An 18,359-nucleotide genomic window follows, 5' to 3' on the forward strand; every position below is an offset into this window, starting at 1 on the left:
CTTTTGTCGTTTCATATAGATTTTGGGGTTGCTCTATTTTTGTGAAAAGTACTGTTGGAATTTTGATGGGGGGTTGTGTTGAATCTATAGAGTGCTTTGAGTAGTATCAACATTTAAACAATATTAGTTATTCCAATCCATGAGTATGGAATATCTTTCCATTTATTTGTGCCTTCAGTTTCTTTCATTGATATCTAAAGTTTTCAGTATACAGATCATTCACCTTCTTGATTAGATGTATTTCTATGTATTTTATTTTATTTTATTAAAGATTTTATTTATTATTTATTTGACAGACAGAGATCACAAGTAGGCAGAGAGGCAGGGGAGAGAGAGGTGGAAGCAGGCGCCCCTCTGAGCAGAGAGCCTGTTGTGGGCTCGATCCCAGGACCCTGGGATCATGACCTGAGCCGAAGGCAGAGGCTTTAACCACTGAGCCACCCAGGTGCCCGTATTTTATTTTTGATGTACTTAAAAATAGGAGTTTTTAAAAAAGATTTATTTATTTGAGAGGGAGAGAGTGTGCAGGTGGAAGGAGGGACAAAGGGAGAGAGAGAAAATCCTCAAACAGGCTCTTTTGCTAAGTGCAGAGCCCAGTCAGGGCTTGATCCCAGGACCCTGAGATCATGACCTAAACCACAATCAAGAGTTGGTCATTTAACCAAATGAGGCACTCAGGCACCCTTGGGGTTGTTTCCTTAATTTTTCTTCCTGGTAGTTTGTTTTTAATGTACAAAAACACAACAAATTTTGGTATATTGATTTTGTATCCTGCCACTTCACTGAATTTGTTTATTATTCTAATAGGTTTTTTTTTTGTTTTGTTTTGTGAAGTCTTTAGGGTTTTCTGTATATAGTATATCGTCTGCAAGTAGTGACAGTTTTACTACTTCTTTTTCAATTTGGATGCTTTTAATTTCTTGATAATTGCTTTGGACTTTTTAAAAAATTAGTTAAATTTCATTTCATTTTAAAGATTTATTTATTTATGAGAAAGAGCAGGAGGAGGATCGCCTGGGTGGCTCAGTTGGTTAAGCAACTACCTTCGGCTCAGGTCATGATCCCAGCGTCCTGGGATCGAGTCCCACATCGGGCTCCTTGCTCGGCGGGGAGCCTGCTTCTCCCTCTGCCTCTGCCTGCCACTCTATCTGCCTGTGCTCGCTCTCTCTCCCTCTCTCTCTCTCTGACAAATAAATAAATAAAATCTTTAGGAAAAAAAAAAAAAAGAAAGAGCAGGAGGAGGAAAGGGAGAGGGAGAGAGAATCCCAAGTGGACTCCTTGCTGAGAGCTCGATCTCATGACCCTGAGATCATGGCCTGAGCCAAAATAAAGAATTGTGCACTCATCCGACTCTGCCACCCAGGCATCCCTGAACTTATATTTTTAATTACAAAGACAAGCATAGGAATGATACCTGGTAAAGTGATATTTTGCCTATGGTGGCTTGAGGAAGAATCACTTGGATTTAGTTGGGAAAAAATCCATGTTTTTTCTTTTTTTTTTTCCCAGGTGTTAGTTTCTTTTTTAAAATTGTTATAAAATACATATAAAATTTGCCATTTTAACCATTTTTAAATGTATATACAGTTTGGTAGTGTTAAATATATTCACATAGTTGTACAGCCAGTCCCAGGACTTATTCATCTTATAAAACTGACACTCTGTAGTTAAACAACAGCTCCCATTTCTCCCTTCCCCTCTTCCTAGTGCAACTACCATTCTGCTTTTAGTTTGCATGAAGTATTTTAGATACTTCATGTGAATAGACTCTTACAGTATTTGTCTTCCTGTGAATGGCTTATTTCACTTTGTGTAATATCCTTAAGGTTTATCCATGTTATAGCATGTATCAGAATTTCCTTCTTTTTATTTAAAAAAAAAGAATATTTATTTATTTATTTATTTGAGAAAGAGGGAGCGAGAACATGAGCTGGGGGGAGGGGCAGAGGGAGAAGCAGAATCCCGGTGAGCGGGGAGCCTGAGGTAAAGCCTGATTCCTGGCCTCCAGGATCATGATCTGAGCTGAAGGCAGACACTTAATCAACTGAGCCACCCAGATGCATCCAGAACTTCCTTTCTTTTTAAGGCTGAATAATATTCCATTGTTTGTATATACCATCGTTTCATTTACTCTCTTATCTGTTGAGAGACTCTTGGGTTGCTTCCACCTTTTGATCATTGTGAATAAGCTGCTTTGAAAGTAGATGTGCAGATATCTATTTGAATTGTCATTTTACCCAGAAATGCAATTGCTGTATCATATGGTAGTTCTATTTTAAAATAGAGTGTCATGCTGTTTTTCATAGTGGGTGCACCATTTTACATTCCCGCCAGCAGTGCACAAGGGTTCCAGTATTTCCACAGCCTTGCCAACACCTATTATTTTGTTTGATTGTTTTTGGTATAACCATCCTACTGGGGATATGGGGTGTTAAATGTTAGATTTTACATTTTTTTTCTTTATTATATTGAGTATTAAGCAATAAAAAGCTTAAAACTTATCAGTGGGAAAGGAAGAGAAAAAAATTATATTTCATCTTATTCTATATTCATTCTCTATGGTTGCTGTAACAAATTATTGCAAATTTCAGACAGTATAAATTGATCATCTTACAGTCTATAGGCTAGAAGTCTGACATGGACTCACTGGGTTAAAATCAAGGTGTTGGCAGGCTTTGTTCCTTTTTTAAGGTGCTAGGGGAGAATCTGTTTCCTTACTTCTTCCAAATTTTAGAGTCTGCCTGCCCCCCTCCCACCCCAGTTGCACCATCCTCTGTCTTCAAAGCCAACAGTTTTGGGTGGAGTCTCTCTTATGCTTCTATCCTCTGATTCTCAGATTTAAAACTAATGACAACTTGGATGATTTGATTGGGCTCTCCCAGACAAGCCAGGATTCCAGGATAGTGTTTCTGTGTTAGGCTTCTTTATTTAAATACATTTGTTTAGTCCTTTGCCATTTAAGATAACATATTAATAGGTTTTGGGCAGTAAGGCATGAGCATCTTTGAAGAGGGAGCCATTATATTGCCTACTGTATCTGCTTCATGGTTAATTAACCACCTTATTACAAAAAGGTATTACTGGTTAATCTAACAAGAAGATATAACATTATAAATATTTATGCACCCAATATAGGAGCACCAAGTATATAAAGGAAATATTAATACAGTAATAGTATGGGACTTTAAGACCTTATTTACATAATTGGATAGGTCATTGAGACAAATTCAATAAGGAAACATCAGTCTTAACACATTAGACTGGATGGACTTGAACGGATAATTTGTAGAACATTCCATTTAAAAACAAAAGGCTATACTAATTCTTCTCAAGTGCACATAGAACATTTTCAAAGATAGATTATATGTTAGGCCATCAAACAAGTCTTAATAAATTTAAGAGGATTGGAATTGTGTCACACATATAATTTCTGACTACAGTGATACAAAACTAGAAATTAATTACAGGAAGAAAACTGGAAAATTGACAGTTGTGTCAAGATTAAACAGCATTGCTACTGAATAATTAATGGGTCAAAGAAAAAAATCAAAAGAGAAAGAGTTACCTTGAAATAAAAGTGGAGATGTAACATACTAAAATGTATTAGATGCAGCAAAAACAGTTTTAAGAGGAAAGTTCTTAGTAATTAATGACTCCCTCAAGAAACAAGAAAAATCTCAACATAACTTACTCCTCAAGAAACTAGAAAAAGAACAAATGAAGTCCAGAATTTTAGAAGGAGAGGAAAAACAAAGATTAGAACAAAAATAAATTAGAGACTTAAAAAGACGATAGAAAAAAAATCAATGAAACTAAGACCTGGTTCTTTGAAAAGATAAAATTTGATAAACCTTTAGGTTCACCAATGTAGAATTTTCTCTTGAGTTCCAGGCTCATTTCCAACTAATAAATCTCTCTTGCTTTTATATATTCCCATTCAAAGTCTGCTTCTGTTTTTCTTATTCTGTGGGGATTTAGTCACCTGAATCAGTTATGCTAGAGGGTTAAAATAAACTCTGCCTTCTCATTTTCTTGGTTGTCATTATTATTTTTAAAGGTTTTTCCTGTTAGTAATCATTGGTTTTTTTCCTATAAAGGAAACCTAAGTTTTCATTGCTTCTACTTAGGTATTCCTACGTAATTTGCCATTTGAACTCTTTTAGCAACCTTCTAACCTTCATTTCATTATCTAGCTGATTCTCTAGGTGCCACCAGAATCAGTGGCTTATTTAAAAATGCATATCAGACCATGTAAATGTCTTACTTCAATTCTTAAGAATTGTCTGGTATTTATGAGATAAAATGAATATATTTTAGAATGGCATGTGGAGTTTTTCATAATCTGCCACTTACTAGACTCTCCAGTCTCATCTCTTCTTTTCAAGTTTATATTTCATTAGTATAACCTACTTGTAGTTTCATTCTGTACTGTTCTCTGCAAAATCTATAATTCAGACTTCAGTAGTGTCTGCTGGTATGATCTTCCTTCTTTATCTACTGAAAGATTTTTAAAAAGTAAGCATAGTTGTGCCTCTGCAAAATTTTTTCTGACAACTTTTGAGGGAATTATCTTAAACAAACACCACAAACGTCTGGGTTCTCATATGCAGTGTTCTAATGTTCTTCTTCAGTCTGTATCTACTGCTTCTCTAGGCAATTTTTGTTTGTTTGGTTCTGTGGCTTATATCTTCGTCATATTTATCTTAGTCAATATTTGTCTCACCTTTGTGAAACAACAACAAAACATTTTCCCTAGACATTTGAGGCTTTGTGAAGTTTTAAAGACTGGATTATATTAATTATTTATTCTCTAGTATGTGATAGAAAATGTTTTATTATATAGAACTTCATAAAATTAAAATGTTACTTCACTGAGACTTGTTTAAAGAATTTAATGAAGGTTTAAGAACCAAGGAAATACTGTGTATTAATTAATAGCCGTAAGTGTTGAATGTTAAACATATATCCTAATTTGATACATTTTGGAGAGGATCTTAGGACTCAATGGTGGTTGTTCTGCTGGGTATGTCCATATAATATTACAGAAACTCTTGAAATTGGTGCTTTCTGATAAGGAAATGAGATTATCATCAATACAAAGAAAAATACTTTTAAGAAAACACTTAAGCCAATAAATTAAAAAAAAACAAACCATATTAGGTGTAGTGGGATGAATTTTATGTGACCAGAGAAATTCAGAAAGCTTTAAGAGTTAGAGAAATAATACTAAGCTTATTGTCTCCGTTAAAGAAAAAAGAGAACAGGTAGGACAAAGATAAAACATAAAAATCTTGTTGTAAATTTTGGAAACTTTTAAGGCAAATTGGAAAGACAGAATAGTCACTTAAATATCTTAAAGATTTGTTTATTTATTTATTTTAGAGAGAGAGAGAGAGAGAGAGAGAGAGAGTGCGAGCCCATGGCAGAGGGAAAAGGAGAGAGAGAATCTCAAGCAGACTCCCTGCTGAGTGCAGAGCCTGACGTGGAGCTCAATCCCATGACCCTGAGATCATGACCTGAGCTGAAATCAAGAGTTGGGTGCTTGACTGAGGGGCAGAGAAAGAGGGAGAGAGAGAATCTCAGTCAGGTTTCACACCCAGCACAGAGCCCACTGTGGGGCTTGATTTTCAGGACTCTGAGATCATGACCTTAGCCAAAATCTCAACCTCCTGAGCCACCCAGGTGCCCCTATAGGTTACTTTTGTAGTCCATTTGAAATCTAACATATATTTGTCTGGTTTTCATTGTTCTGTTTCAGGTTATGATTTTACTCTAATACTTTATAGGTTATTTAACAATTTATTTACCAGTTTTTCTTACTAGACTATAATAGACTCATTTGGAGTAGTAGGAGTTGGGTTTTATTCATCTTTATTTCATTGGCACTTAGCTTGTCATCTACTCGATCTCCATAAATGTTACATCATTGTCAGTTCCTACACAGTCCTAGAGGAGGTTTAATATATTCTTGGTAATATGTTCATTTTCCTTGGGAATTAAACTTTGCATTGGGCAGTTCTTGTTTCTCTCACAGTAGTAACTTTTTCTTTGCTGCAGTAATGGAATTTGCTCGTGCGTTTGTCTTGGCAATTCTCATTTTAAATATAATTTTGAAATAGTAGATTAAAGTAGCTAAAGAGCTTAGATCTATTTTCACCCGCAGTATTTGCTAATTGATTTCTTTGCCCCATTTACTGTGCTTTTAAATTTTCTTTAATTACGGTACTTACAGTTTGTCACGACCATGCTCATTAAACAAATCTCATTTGATGGAGGAGGCAAAGTAATGTCATCCAGTTATTCATAAATATCTGCTATAGGATTGAGAATAAGTATGAATGCTAATTGATTTTTACGGGTGAATGTTCTTCCTCAAGAATGGAATCCTACTCAGGTTTGTCATAATAGTTGTAGGAAACTAGATCTTTGTTCTTTACATGTGTCCTCTCTTTATTTCTGGCAAGCATTAAGAAGGTAGGGGTCTAAGATCAAGAGATGAGCACTCAGGCATAACCATATCCTGTTGATCATTTGAGATTCACTATACATAATGAGATACTACTGATGGGAGAAGTTGTTACTGTGAACAGTGTGGAGATTGAGAACCATTGATCTAGATCGTTCTAGATCTAATTTCTTTTTAATCAAATAGACTTGATTTTCCTTCTTACTTGATATAATTGGGAGTATTCTTTATTTTTATATAATACATTGTTACATTCCAGGATGCAGCAAATGCTACTGTTTGTTCCAGTGTTTGTTCCTGTGCAGAAAGGAATTTGACTAGTACTGTATAGCCTTGCTAAGTAGTTTAAGACGTATATTTTAGATAAGACAGTAAGACTGCTTCCATTTCAAGTCAGCCAAGCTGTTTGTCTCTTGGATCACTCTAAGTTTCTGGAAGATGGGCTTCAGAGACTCTTAAGTGATAAACATAGAAGGATATTAACATTTGGATGGTGAATCAGCCACTGGGGAGAAAAAGTAATTCTCAGTATGCATGTTAACGACTACAAAGCGAAATGAATTTGTAAGTGTCACATTGAAACTGGAAGAGAGACAGAACCTGAAAAGTTAAGGGATTAGTGTAAATGGAAGTGAATTTATAAGAATTACTTTTAAATTAACTAAATGGTAATGTCATTAACAATCTATTTAGAATGCTGCCTTTTTTTATTTTAGTGAAAACAAATTTATAATGACTTTTAAATTTTCCATAGTTTTGTGTTTATTTTTTATTGTTTTGTTTTGTTTTACTTTAACCCTTTTTTAATTTAATTTAATTTTATTTTTTTGGACTTTAACCCCCTGTAATGTCTTAAATTTCTCAACTTATACCTGTTATGGTAGTTTTTAGACACTGGTTATTAAAATTTCAAAATTAAAGTATGTCTTTTCTTTAGACAGAGATGACAATTCTACACTAACAAAGCAGGAACTTAAATTCATAGGTATGTACCAAATTCAGACATGGCTTTAAGGGTAACAGTGTTAAATTAATCCTAATGTAGTTTAGAAACCTCCTCATATAAAAAAATAGTAGTATCTGTAGTTGAATGGTAACTGAAAGGAATTCTCCATAATTCTGGATGGTTGGTGGGGTGAACTGTTACCATGTTCTTATTGTTGTACATTTTTGGATTTGTTATACAGTTTAAGACATGGTAGGATGGATTTTAGGATTTCTAAAATTATTTACCTGACAGAGTCTAGATGCCTAGACCTTTGATTTTTAAGACCACTTTTTACATCTCTGATCCTTCTCTCTCACTGAGGGAAAGAAGAATCTGAGACCATATTCTATGATTTATAACAATTTTCTGATTCTGTAATGTGTTTTTCAAATATTTCTAGATCAGTTGAGAGTGAGTGTGTGTATTCTGAATCCACTCTCCTTAATCCAGTTAATGTATGCATCTACTGCACCCCTGTCCCTCCCCTAAAAACCTCAGTTTCACGTGTTAATGACTAATCTTGCCAGCTATGAATACCTGCACTATGGAACTTCTCCTTCTCAACAGTTTCTTTGCCTTTTTTTCATTTGAAAAGTATAAAGATCTTTCTGTATCTAAAATCATGGTCATTTACTTTGAGGAAATAATTGTACTGCAAATGGATCCTTTTCAGGAACATAAAATCTAAAAGGATAAATACATATGTAAATAATAATTTCAAGATATAGTTATAACTTCTTTAATGATCTGCAATATAAAAGGAGTTCAAGGTCATGGAAACTTACTTTGAGCTGAGGAAATGAGCGATCCAGAACATGTAACATTTTACCTGATGCTTAAAGAAAAGTTAAAATAGAGCTATTTGGAGATAGGGATCAGGGCTAGACTTGCAGTCCCCTGGAATACAAATAGCACAAGGACACATAGGTGTGTAAAGTGATGGTGATACTGACATTTGACATGAAATATATGAAAAATAATAGCTTTAGCTACTAGCTAAAGGAGTTGAAAATAGTTGGTAGTTGGGAAATAGTCGGAGTTGGGGAAAAAAAATAAAATCTGTTATTCCGGAAGATTCATCTGGATGTAGCATATAAGGATATTGAAAGGAGCTAGAGAACAGAGAAACCAATTAGATTTTTGTTGTAATCTAGCTGAATGTATTGAGGGCCTGAGCGAGGGTGATGGCAATCAGACTAGTAGGACTAATATTACCCAAGAAGAATGGGTAGTAATTCTCAATAAATTGAATGGCAGTAGCTGGGGAGGGTAGGTATTCGTTTGCCAGTAAGCTGTTGAGGTGGAGATGTTTAGGTGCAAATGAATAGATGAGGTTAGAGTTTAGGTGTGAAGGAGAATTAGAAGTAAATCCAGATGGGGTGAAAGTAACAAATTGTGAGATTGGTCATAGCTAAGCAAGGTTGGTAGAGAAGACAAAGAGGTGAATCAGGTTTATTTTAAGATAGGAGAGTCTTAGTAGGTGGAAAGGACGACTCTGGAAAGATAGGTTAGGATGCAAGAGACGAATATTTGATGAACTGAAGAAACTGGACAGATCAAATGAACATGTAGAAAAGTTTAACTTGAAGGAAGACAAGGAGTAGCTGTGGAAACATTTAGAGTGGAAGAAAAAAATTAGGTTTTTTACTGTAATTTCAGGTTTATGAATGTTTAAATTAGTAGAACTTTTAGAAGTAGGTTTTGCCCCCAAAAGAAATGGTTACTTTCAGGTATACATCAATAACTTGATTGTGTTTACAAAAGTGTTGTCCTGTTAGTGTACTTGAGAAAAATGTTTTAATAATTACATAATAGTCATAAATAATGATACCTTTATATTTATAAAAACTATGCTTCTGAAGTAGTTACTCTTTCTTGTAGTCCTTAGTGTTTCCTGAGAAGTTGTCTCCTCTCTTGTCCTCTTTATCAAGACTGTGTCTGTCCTTCATTTTGTTCTCTGCTTACTCCTAACCGAATTAGTCACCAAGTGGTACCTTCTAAATATTTTTTCTAATTAATTTGAAGGTTCCTAGACATGACTTTTTATACCAGATTTATTATTTTCAAACTCCTACGTTCTCACTAGTCTTTTGGTTTTGTTAGTATACCTGGAGTTGATCAGGTGGACTGATTCAAGCCGATGTGGGAAAAGTGAAGAATGTCCCTTAATCATTTGTGATTAAAACATTATTGTCAAGAATGCCAAATGTTGCTTATCTTACTCTTTTTTAAAGTAATCTTGGGAAAACTAGTAATAATTGGGAAGGTGTTTGGTTGGTGAATCTGACATCGGAATAAGTACAATTAGTTAGATCATCTTTAATGATTATCACAGTCTTGATAATGTTCTTTTTCTCTGTATAATGCAGTTGATTGCTTTCTTAAGCAGTTTCCCTTTCACATTAATTTCTAGTCATGTATTTGCAGAAGCTATGTCCCAGCTACCCTGGTGATTAAACCTACAGTTAGAGACCATGTCTTCTATCGTGAGCTGGTTCTGTAGATGGCCAGTATTAGTTGTTTCACACCCAGAGGGTCATTTTATTTGAGGATCTTTGGATATGTATATGTGCCTATTCCTGACAAAACAGTATTTTTATATAAAAACAGCTAGGTATTTAGAATCATGCTTCTCAGACTTTTTGTCATTATGCTTGTAATATTTGAAGCAACTAATATTTTCATTCAAAAGGTGTATGAAAAACTTATATTAGAAATGTTTCTGGGTGTGTCAAGATTTAGGAGGCCAAAAATATTTTTTTAAAGATTTTATTTATTTGAGAGTGGGAGTGAGGGGGAGAGAGAGAGAGAACACAGGGGGAGTGGGAGAAGCAGACTCTCCGGTGGGCAAGGAGCTCAATGCAGGGTTCATCCTGGGTCCCTGGGATCATGACCTGAGCCAAAGGCAGATGCTTAACTGACTGAGCCACTCAGGTACCCCAAGACCAAGAATATTTAATTCATGTTGGCAGTAATAGAACATTTGATTTTCTACTCAGATCAGTCCTAAAGAAAATATGGAGAGAAAATAAATCACTGTAATGAAAATAAATCACTGTAATGAACAACATAAAAATGAGGGAAGATCATGATAACTTGAAACAAGGCAAATATTTGAAAGAAACAAGTAGAAATTTTAGGTATGGAAAAGTGTAATTTTTAAAGTAAAGAACGTAATAGATGGGATAAATAACAGTGGATACAGTGAGAAAATAATAAATGGGTTTCATACATATTTAAATTAAAAACGATATGATATGGAGAATAGAAATAGACTCTAGATAATAGGAGCCCCAGAAGGGGATAGAGAGGAAAATGGAGAGAAGGAAATAATCTGAAGGCATAAGAAAGAAACTTCTTCCTTAAAAAAAAGATGAGCAATCTTAGATTGAAGTGGTCAAAGAAAAAGCGGGAAGGAAAAATCCTCATCTAGACTCATTAAAAGGGGACATTTTAAAATAGCAAAGATAGGGAAAGAATTCTAAAACATGGACTCGTAAAATGAAGTCCTTCTTAAAGATATACAAGGACTATATAGAAGTAAGTTCAATTCTAAGAAGGTGTGGTACAACATATGAAAAGGCTAGATTTAATAGAGGTAATTACCGTAGCAAAAAAAATTGGAAGTAATGGAAATAAAAAGATTACAGTTCTATTTCTTGTAGAATCTTCTGGATTCAGTTATCAAATGATATTTAGGCATCTTATCTAGCAACTTGGAAATATATCTGTGATATGTTTTCCCTGACACCAACCAAGAACAACAAGTTATATTATGCATGAGATAATATATACATGGTTCAAAGGATTGTCAGTTTCTTATATTCTGTTTTCATGGTGATCAGATTCTATTTGAAGAGGCAAAAATATAAATGAATAATAGCAGAATAAAACGTTAGACAAATTATTATGGTTATGTTAAAATACTAGGTTTGAGAGTAGTTTTTTTTTCTTGTCTTCATTTTTTAAAATTGATTGTGGTCATTACTTAAATGTTTTTATTTAAATTATAGAAAGCCTTTAATGAAGAATGGCAGATTGTTTTAATAGCTGCCACACCTAATGAGATTATATTCTTCATTTTAGTTGGCAGTTTTTTCCTACTAAACCTTCCTTTTAATTTTCTTAAGAAACAGGAAAAAAATCATTGTGTAGTGAACTTAATGATGTTTGTCATGTGGCTTATGATTGATATTTTAGGTAAGTCTCATTTCTACTTAGTTGAAACACTCTCCTTCATTAACCTGACCACCTATATTTTTATACTTCATCTGAGGTAATTCTTCTATAGAAAAAAAATGCACACCATGTACACATTCATATCATTATAGATTTGTGATACTAACCTTGACTGACATTTAAATTGCTTGGCAGTGTTGATATACATCTCTAAGAACCTCTTACTTTTCGCTCTGGTTGTTTTTTTAAACTTTTACTGCCTGAAAATTTCATCTTTTCATCATCCAATTCCGCAAACCTCCTTGGTTCATACCCATCCCCTTTTCTTTCTCTCCAGTCCTGCTTGCAATCCAGAGTTAGGCTTGTACTGTGGATCTCAACCTTCTGTGCCCTATCAGAGACCTTGTCATTTTAGTTGCCTTATCCTCTCACCATCACTTTTTTTGGCTCATCTACATCTGCATCATGCTCTCATGTCTCTGCCTCTTCCTGAAAAAGCACAAAAGAACCCAAACCTTCCTTTAATCCCACATTCCTATTCATGTACCTATCCCTTGAACTGTTCTGCCTCCATTCATTTAAGATTTTCTCTTTGTTTTGGGTGATATGTCTAGGTGTGACTTTTATTCTTCTTAGGACCTCTTTGCTTCCTGATTGAGAGAATTCATGTCTTTCATCAATTCTGGACACAGCTGAAGCCATCATATTTAAAAATACTGATCCTTTCTATTCTTTCTGTTCTTCAGTAATTTTTGTTAGATATATTTGGACTTTCATTCTGTCCTTCATGTCCCTTATTCATTCTTTTCTTTTTTTTAAAAAAAGATTTTACTTATTTATTTGACAGACAGAGATCACAAGTAGGCAGAGAAGTAGGCAGAGAGAGAGAGGGAAGCAGGCTCCCTGCTGAGCAGAGAGCCTGATGTGGGGCTGGATCCCAGGACCCCGATCATGACCTGAGCCGAAGGCAGAGGCTTAACCCACTGAGCCACCCAGGAGCCCCGCTTAATCTTTCTTTTATAATTCCCATCTATTTATTTATTTATTTATTTAAGATTTTATTTATTTATTTGACAGAGAGAGAGATGACAAGCGGGCAGAGAGGCAGACAGAGAGAGAGGAGGAAGCAGGCTTCCGCTGAGCAGAGAGCCCGATGCGGGGCTCGATCCCAGGACCCTGAGATCATGACCTGAGCCGAAGGCAGCGGCTTAACCCACTGAGCCACCCAGGCGCCCCATAATTTCCGTTTCTTAATTTCTCTGTGCTGTATCTGGTAATTTCTTTTGATCTTTTTGTGTTCACTCATCATCTCTTTAGCTCTATTAATTTATCGTTTCACCTGCCTGATGACTAAAGATATTTAGTGAATTTGTTTTTCAGTTTTTGGAATTCTTTGTGTTCCTTTCTGAAATGGACCTGGTCTGGTTTGGTTTTTCTTTTTCTTGTTTTTAAGAACATGTAAGCTCTTTTTTCATATCTAAAAATATTTTTTTTTGAAACAGTCTTAAACTTACTAGTATATAGTATAGAGAACTTTATCTGCCTAAACCATTTGAGACTAAGTTGCAGATAGAGTGCCATTTTCAGCCCTGAACACTTAAACAGTCTTTACAAACAAGGACATTTTCCTGTAAAATCACAGTATGATGATCAAAAATAGGAAATTAACATCACCATGTTACTACCATCTACTCTTCAGATACTATTCAGATTTTGACAGTTATCTCAAAATTTTATAGGCTCTTTATTTTGGGATTTAGTTAATTTTTTTTTTCATTACTAGAGTCGTGTTCTTAGAGCAGGATATCATATATATGATCTTTCCATTGCATGTATCAGATGGCACATAAGCAGGCATTTTTTTTTTTTTAAAGATTTTATTTATTTGACAGATAGAGATCACAAGTAGGCAGAGAGGCAGGCACAGAGAGAGAGGAGGAAGCAGGCTCCCCGCTGAGCAGAGAGCCCGATTCGGGACTCGATCCCAGGACCCTGAGATCATGACCTGAGCCGAAGGCAGCGGCTTAACCCACTGAGCCACCCAGGCGCCCTAAGCAGGCATTTTTTAATGAAAAGGCTTTCTTTTCTCCTTTATAATTAGTATGTGTTGTAGAATTAACTGTGAGACTATGTAAATATCCCATTCTTTTTTTTTTTTTTTTTAAATATCCCATTCTTCATGACACTTTCAGTTTATATCAGTGTGGACCTACAGATTTATGTGGGTTATGACTGGTTTACTCTGATGCTCCAGTTGTTCCCTGGTCAGCTAGTGGGAGCCCCTTAAGGTGGCACTGTGTCCTTTGGCATATCCCCATTATTCTTTGAACACTTCCCTTTTTTCTGGCATTATATTAGTTTTCTATTGCTGTCATAACAAATTACCACAAAATTAGCAACTTAAAAGCTAATAAAAAACTTAGCACGCAGTCAGAAGTCTGATTGTGTTAGCTGGTTTCTCTGCTTAGAATCTCACGAGGCTAAAATCAAGGTGTTGGCTCGCTGGGCTCTTATTTTTAGGAGTGTGTGGCATTAATTCACTTCCAAGCCCTTTTAGGTTGTTGGCAGAACTCAGTTGTTCCTTGCAGTTGCAGAACTGAGGTCCTCATTTCCTTTCTGGCTGACAGCTAAGGGTCTCCCTTAGCTCCTTAAGGTTTCTATCCCATGCTTTCACATGCTCCTACGGCTTAGAGCTAGTAAAGGTGAGTTGATTCCTTTGTACGCTTAGAGTCTTTCTAACTTCCCCTTCTGTGGGCTCTCTCTTGTTTTCTTACCTGTTGCATTTTTCACTGACTCTTGCCTTCATGTTCTGCTTTTATGGGTTCATATGATTACACTGGGCCTACCTACATAATCCAAGATACTCCATCTCTTTTAAGGTCAGCTTATCAGTACCTTAATTCAATTGACCCAGTTTCTTCATAGTAGGACCTTGATTAGTGTTTGACTGTCAGGCGAAGGGAACCTCAGGCTGGAGGGTGGATGTCACTAGAAGACTGTCTACCACAGCAGGGTATGCCAGGTTCTTCTTTTTTATGTAGACTGTTATTTCTTTCCTGCATGTACTTTTGATTCCTCTTCATAGGTTTTTAATAATTTATAGTATTTATCTCATAATCTTTGTTTGCTCTTTATTTTCTAAGGTTCTTGGAGGACAGTCAAATAATAATGTTTGTATCTGCTAATTTGTGATGAAGGGGATCATTTTCTTCTGTCTTCTCTGATTTTGGTTTGTGAACTCATTTTATAGCCTGGGTTAAGGATATATCCCTTCGGAGAAATTTTGTGTGGATTTCTGTTATGTACTCAAGTGACAGTATCACCTGGACCCTTCTTAATTTAACGTTTGGGATTTATTAGGCACATAGGTAAATGCAAACCCAAAACCTAGTTGAAGGCAAGTCTGTGGCTTATAAATTCAAAGGGTAACTTTTCATCTCCTATCCAGAGCTCAAATCTAATTGAACTGATTTCCTTGTCCTTTCCCGATGCTGTGATTTTTATGTTTTATGTTTTGTAGGGTTTTGCAGGGGTGGGAACGCGTGCATGGACAAGGGCTGGCTTATCTTTATCCCAAAAATATATCTCTTGGAAAGTCTATATAAACAATGTCTTTTTTTTTTTTTTTAAAGATTTTATTTATTTATCAGAGGGGGGCGGAGGAGAGAGAGCACAGGCAGACAGAATGGCAGGCAGAGGCAGAGGGAGAAGCAAGCTCCCTGCCGAGCAAGGAGCCCGATGTGGGACTCGATCCCAGGACGCTGGGATCATGACCTGAGCCGAAGGCAGCTGCTTAACCAACTGAGCCACCCAGGCGTCCCTATATAAACAATGTCTTAACCAGTTTTAATTTCTCATCCATTGGAGGCTCAAGGTATTCTCTGTTTTCCTTGTGGACATTAGAGCCAAAGCCCCTGGGTTACTAACACAGGTTGGCTCCTCTAGGACAACCTGTTAAAAGCTTTTTCCTATACTGTATATTCCTAAGGATTTCCCTTACATCTTATAGACTCAAGTATTCATTTTTAGGTTATTTTAATTAGGGAGGTTTTAGGTTGCCTGGTTGGCCTCCTTGCCAGAAATAGAAGTTTTCCAATTGATTTATCTTTTAAACCACTTTCTACTGGCTCTACAACTACTACTATACTCAGGTCAGAAATAGTTTTCACATTGCCGAATCTAGTGGATGTTTCTCAGTCGTTATCCTAGATGACGTCTTAGCATATTTGTCTTTGTTGAGGACTTCCAACTACTGGAAACTCCTTTCCTTTCTCTGTCCCTTCCTTTCAAGTCCCATCCTGGCATGTCCTTTCCTATCCTTTCCCTTACCTTTTCTCTTCTAACATTATACCTAACTTGGTTGTTCTGTCGTTTTGACCATTTCTTGTTTGTTTGTGTTTTTGTTTTAACCATTTCTTATTAATTTTCTTTAGGCTTTTCCTTTATCCTAATTTAGTGTTGAAATTCCCTGGGGCTTAGTCCTGAGCCTCTGCTTTTCTCACTTCAAAATTGTCACCAAATTTAAGTACCTAAAATCTTTCATCCAAACACATCGGGCTCCCAGCTCCATGGGGAGTCTGCTTCGCTCTCTGACCTTCTCCTCGCTCATTCTCTCTCTCACTGTCTCTCTCTCTCAAATAAATAAAATTAAAAAATAAAATCTTTAAAAAAAAAACAACTTTGCAGTAGTTACTTAAATTTTATTTCCCTGATTCCACTGTATCATTGTCTTTCAGGGCCGTGTTCACATTGTTTCCAAAATGATCTTTTTAACAATACATTTCTGATCATGCCATAAAAATACAGTTTGGTTAAAATGCTTTAATGGCTTTCCATTAGGATGAAATTGAAAAGTTCTTTATTTTTAAAAAAAAAAAAAAAAAAAAAAGCCCTTTATGACCTGCAGGGTTCTCCATGAGCTGGCTCTTTGGCTGACTTCTGGCTTTACCTTAAGCATTTTATTTCTTTGCTTATTATACTACATTGGCCATATCAGTTAGGGTTCATTGAATGTAAGCCACAGAAGTGGATTCTGTCAAATTTAAGCAAAAAATGAATTTATTTGATATGTACAATTGTTTTAGAGAATTAAAAGCCCCATTTCAGACCTCTGGGAGAAAAGAAATTGGGTAGATTCGAGGGCTAGGTAAACAAGAATTAGTAGAATCCTAATATTACTACCATTAGACTAACGGGTCTGACCATCTTCTGCCCTTGTGTGTATGCCTTCAGGATTTAAATTCCCAGGAGAGACCGTTTCAGCTTGGGTTGCCATGTTTATCCCTGAGCTGAGAGTGTATGTAATGGAGGAGGGATATTTCTCTGACAGAAAATAGGATGTTATTTGGACACAAAATGGGAAGAATTCTGGGCAGGTAAAAATAACAGAAATGGGTCTCTCTTCTTTTTAGTTTATGTGTTATATCTTCACAGAGGCCTGGTCTTTTAATCTTAATTAAGCTACCCCTTATATTCAGTACATTCTACTTTTCCATCATAGCATAATATTTGTCTGATTATTTAATGCCTGGATCCTTCACTTTAAGAACCATAAATGAAAGGATGGATACCTATTTTTTTTTTTTTAATATCTTCATCTAGTATTTTGTCTGGGTATATTAGGCATAAATATTTGTAGAATACTGTAAACCAGAGTCAGCTATGCAATATTCAATTGATTATGTCAAAATAACATTTGAAAACATTTTTTAAAGATTTCATACTGAAATAGGAAAGCATGTTAAGCATAAAAGGCTTAAAAAATTTTAATATATAGGCAGCTATATAAAGCTAAACAAAACCATAAACTATATATCCAAAAGTTTGAGGATACATAAAAATGTCAACAGAGTTTGTGGATGATTTTTTCCCCTGCTTTCCCATCTATTTAAGATTTTTGATAGTTGGTATGTATTATTTTTGTAGGTAAAGTCAAAAGAAACAATGTAGAATTGTTCATATCTATAAAAATAAGAGCAGCCTAAGAAATGGTTAATGCTTGCCGAAAGAGATTGAGGAGCACCTATATTCCATCAAGTTGGCCAAGAGTCTTTGGAGAGAAAGCTCTAACTTTTTCTAAATTTTATTTAGCCTCTTTGAATAATGAATGTGTCAATCAATATAGAGACATATTGCAAAATCTAGAAAGGGAAAGGCAGAATAATCCTGTTATTTATTAGTCACTAAAGGAAAAGAAAATTAAGGCAACATTAACAATGGAATCTTTCTATTGTTGTATGTATTATTCTGTTTACTTCTTTTAACATTAATAGGTATTCCTCCTTTATATTTTGTAATATGGTTACTATTTATCAAACACTTAATATGTAGTAAGAGACTAATAACAGTAGTATGTGTTTTACATGAATTAGTTAATCCTTGTACCAGCCCTGTGAAATCATTGGTGCCATCCTCCCTTTGTAGATGAGGTTCAGAGAGGTTATTTGCATGAGGGAACAGGTTTTGGATTTTTAACTACTTTCACACCATATTAACCTCCAGAAAAGAATATGCAGTCTTAGGATGGGGTTAGGGATAGCTTAACAACTTTAGTTGTTTACTAGGTTAAATATTCCTCAGGATTTATCCCATTCATTTACTGTGGTTCACTGCTGAATAGACAACTTGATGCAGTACTGATTTGGCCTCCCAGGCAGTTTGAAATTGGGAAGTGGGAACTCTGGTTGGTGACCACTAACAGTTAGGTCACTGATCATGTATACTCCT

The 18,359-nt window shown here is 35.5% G+C and overlaps 1 protein-coding gene across 8 annotated transcripts in view; it reads left to right on the forward strand.

Annotated features, from left to right (window-relative positions):
• The window catches only part of MLLT10 (MLLT10 histone lysine methyltransferase DOT1L cofactor), a 242,504-nt gene that overhangs the window by 185,897 nt on the left and 38,248 nt on the right, over positions 1-18,359 (forward strand). For 6 of the 8 annotated variants that reach the window (XM_044228868.1, XM_044228872.1, XM_044228873.1 and 3 more), the window contains one exon: positions 7,404-7,451. The exons of the other annotated variants lie outside the window; for them this stretch is intronic. In XM_044228868.1, coding sequence (XP_044084803.1) covers positions 7,404-7,451 — 48 coding nt within the window. The remainder of the gene's footprint in view (positions 1-7,403; positions 7,452-18,359) is intronic. 8 annotated transcript variants of the gene reach the window in all.

This window comes from Neovison vison, chromosome 12 (assembly GCF_020171115.1).
Source record: "Neovison vison isolate M4711 chromosome 12, ASM_NN_V1, whole genome shotgun sequence".
Taxonomy (NCBI): domain Eukaryota; kingdom Metazoa; phylum Chordata; class Mammalia; order Carnivora; family Mustelidae; genus Neogale; species Neogale vison.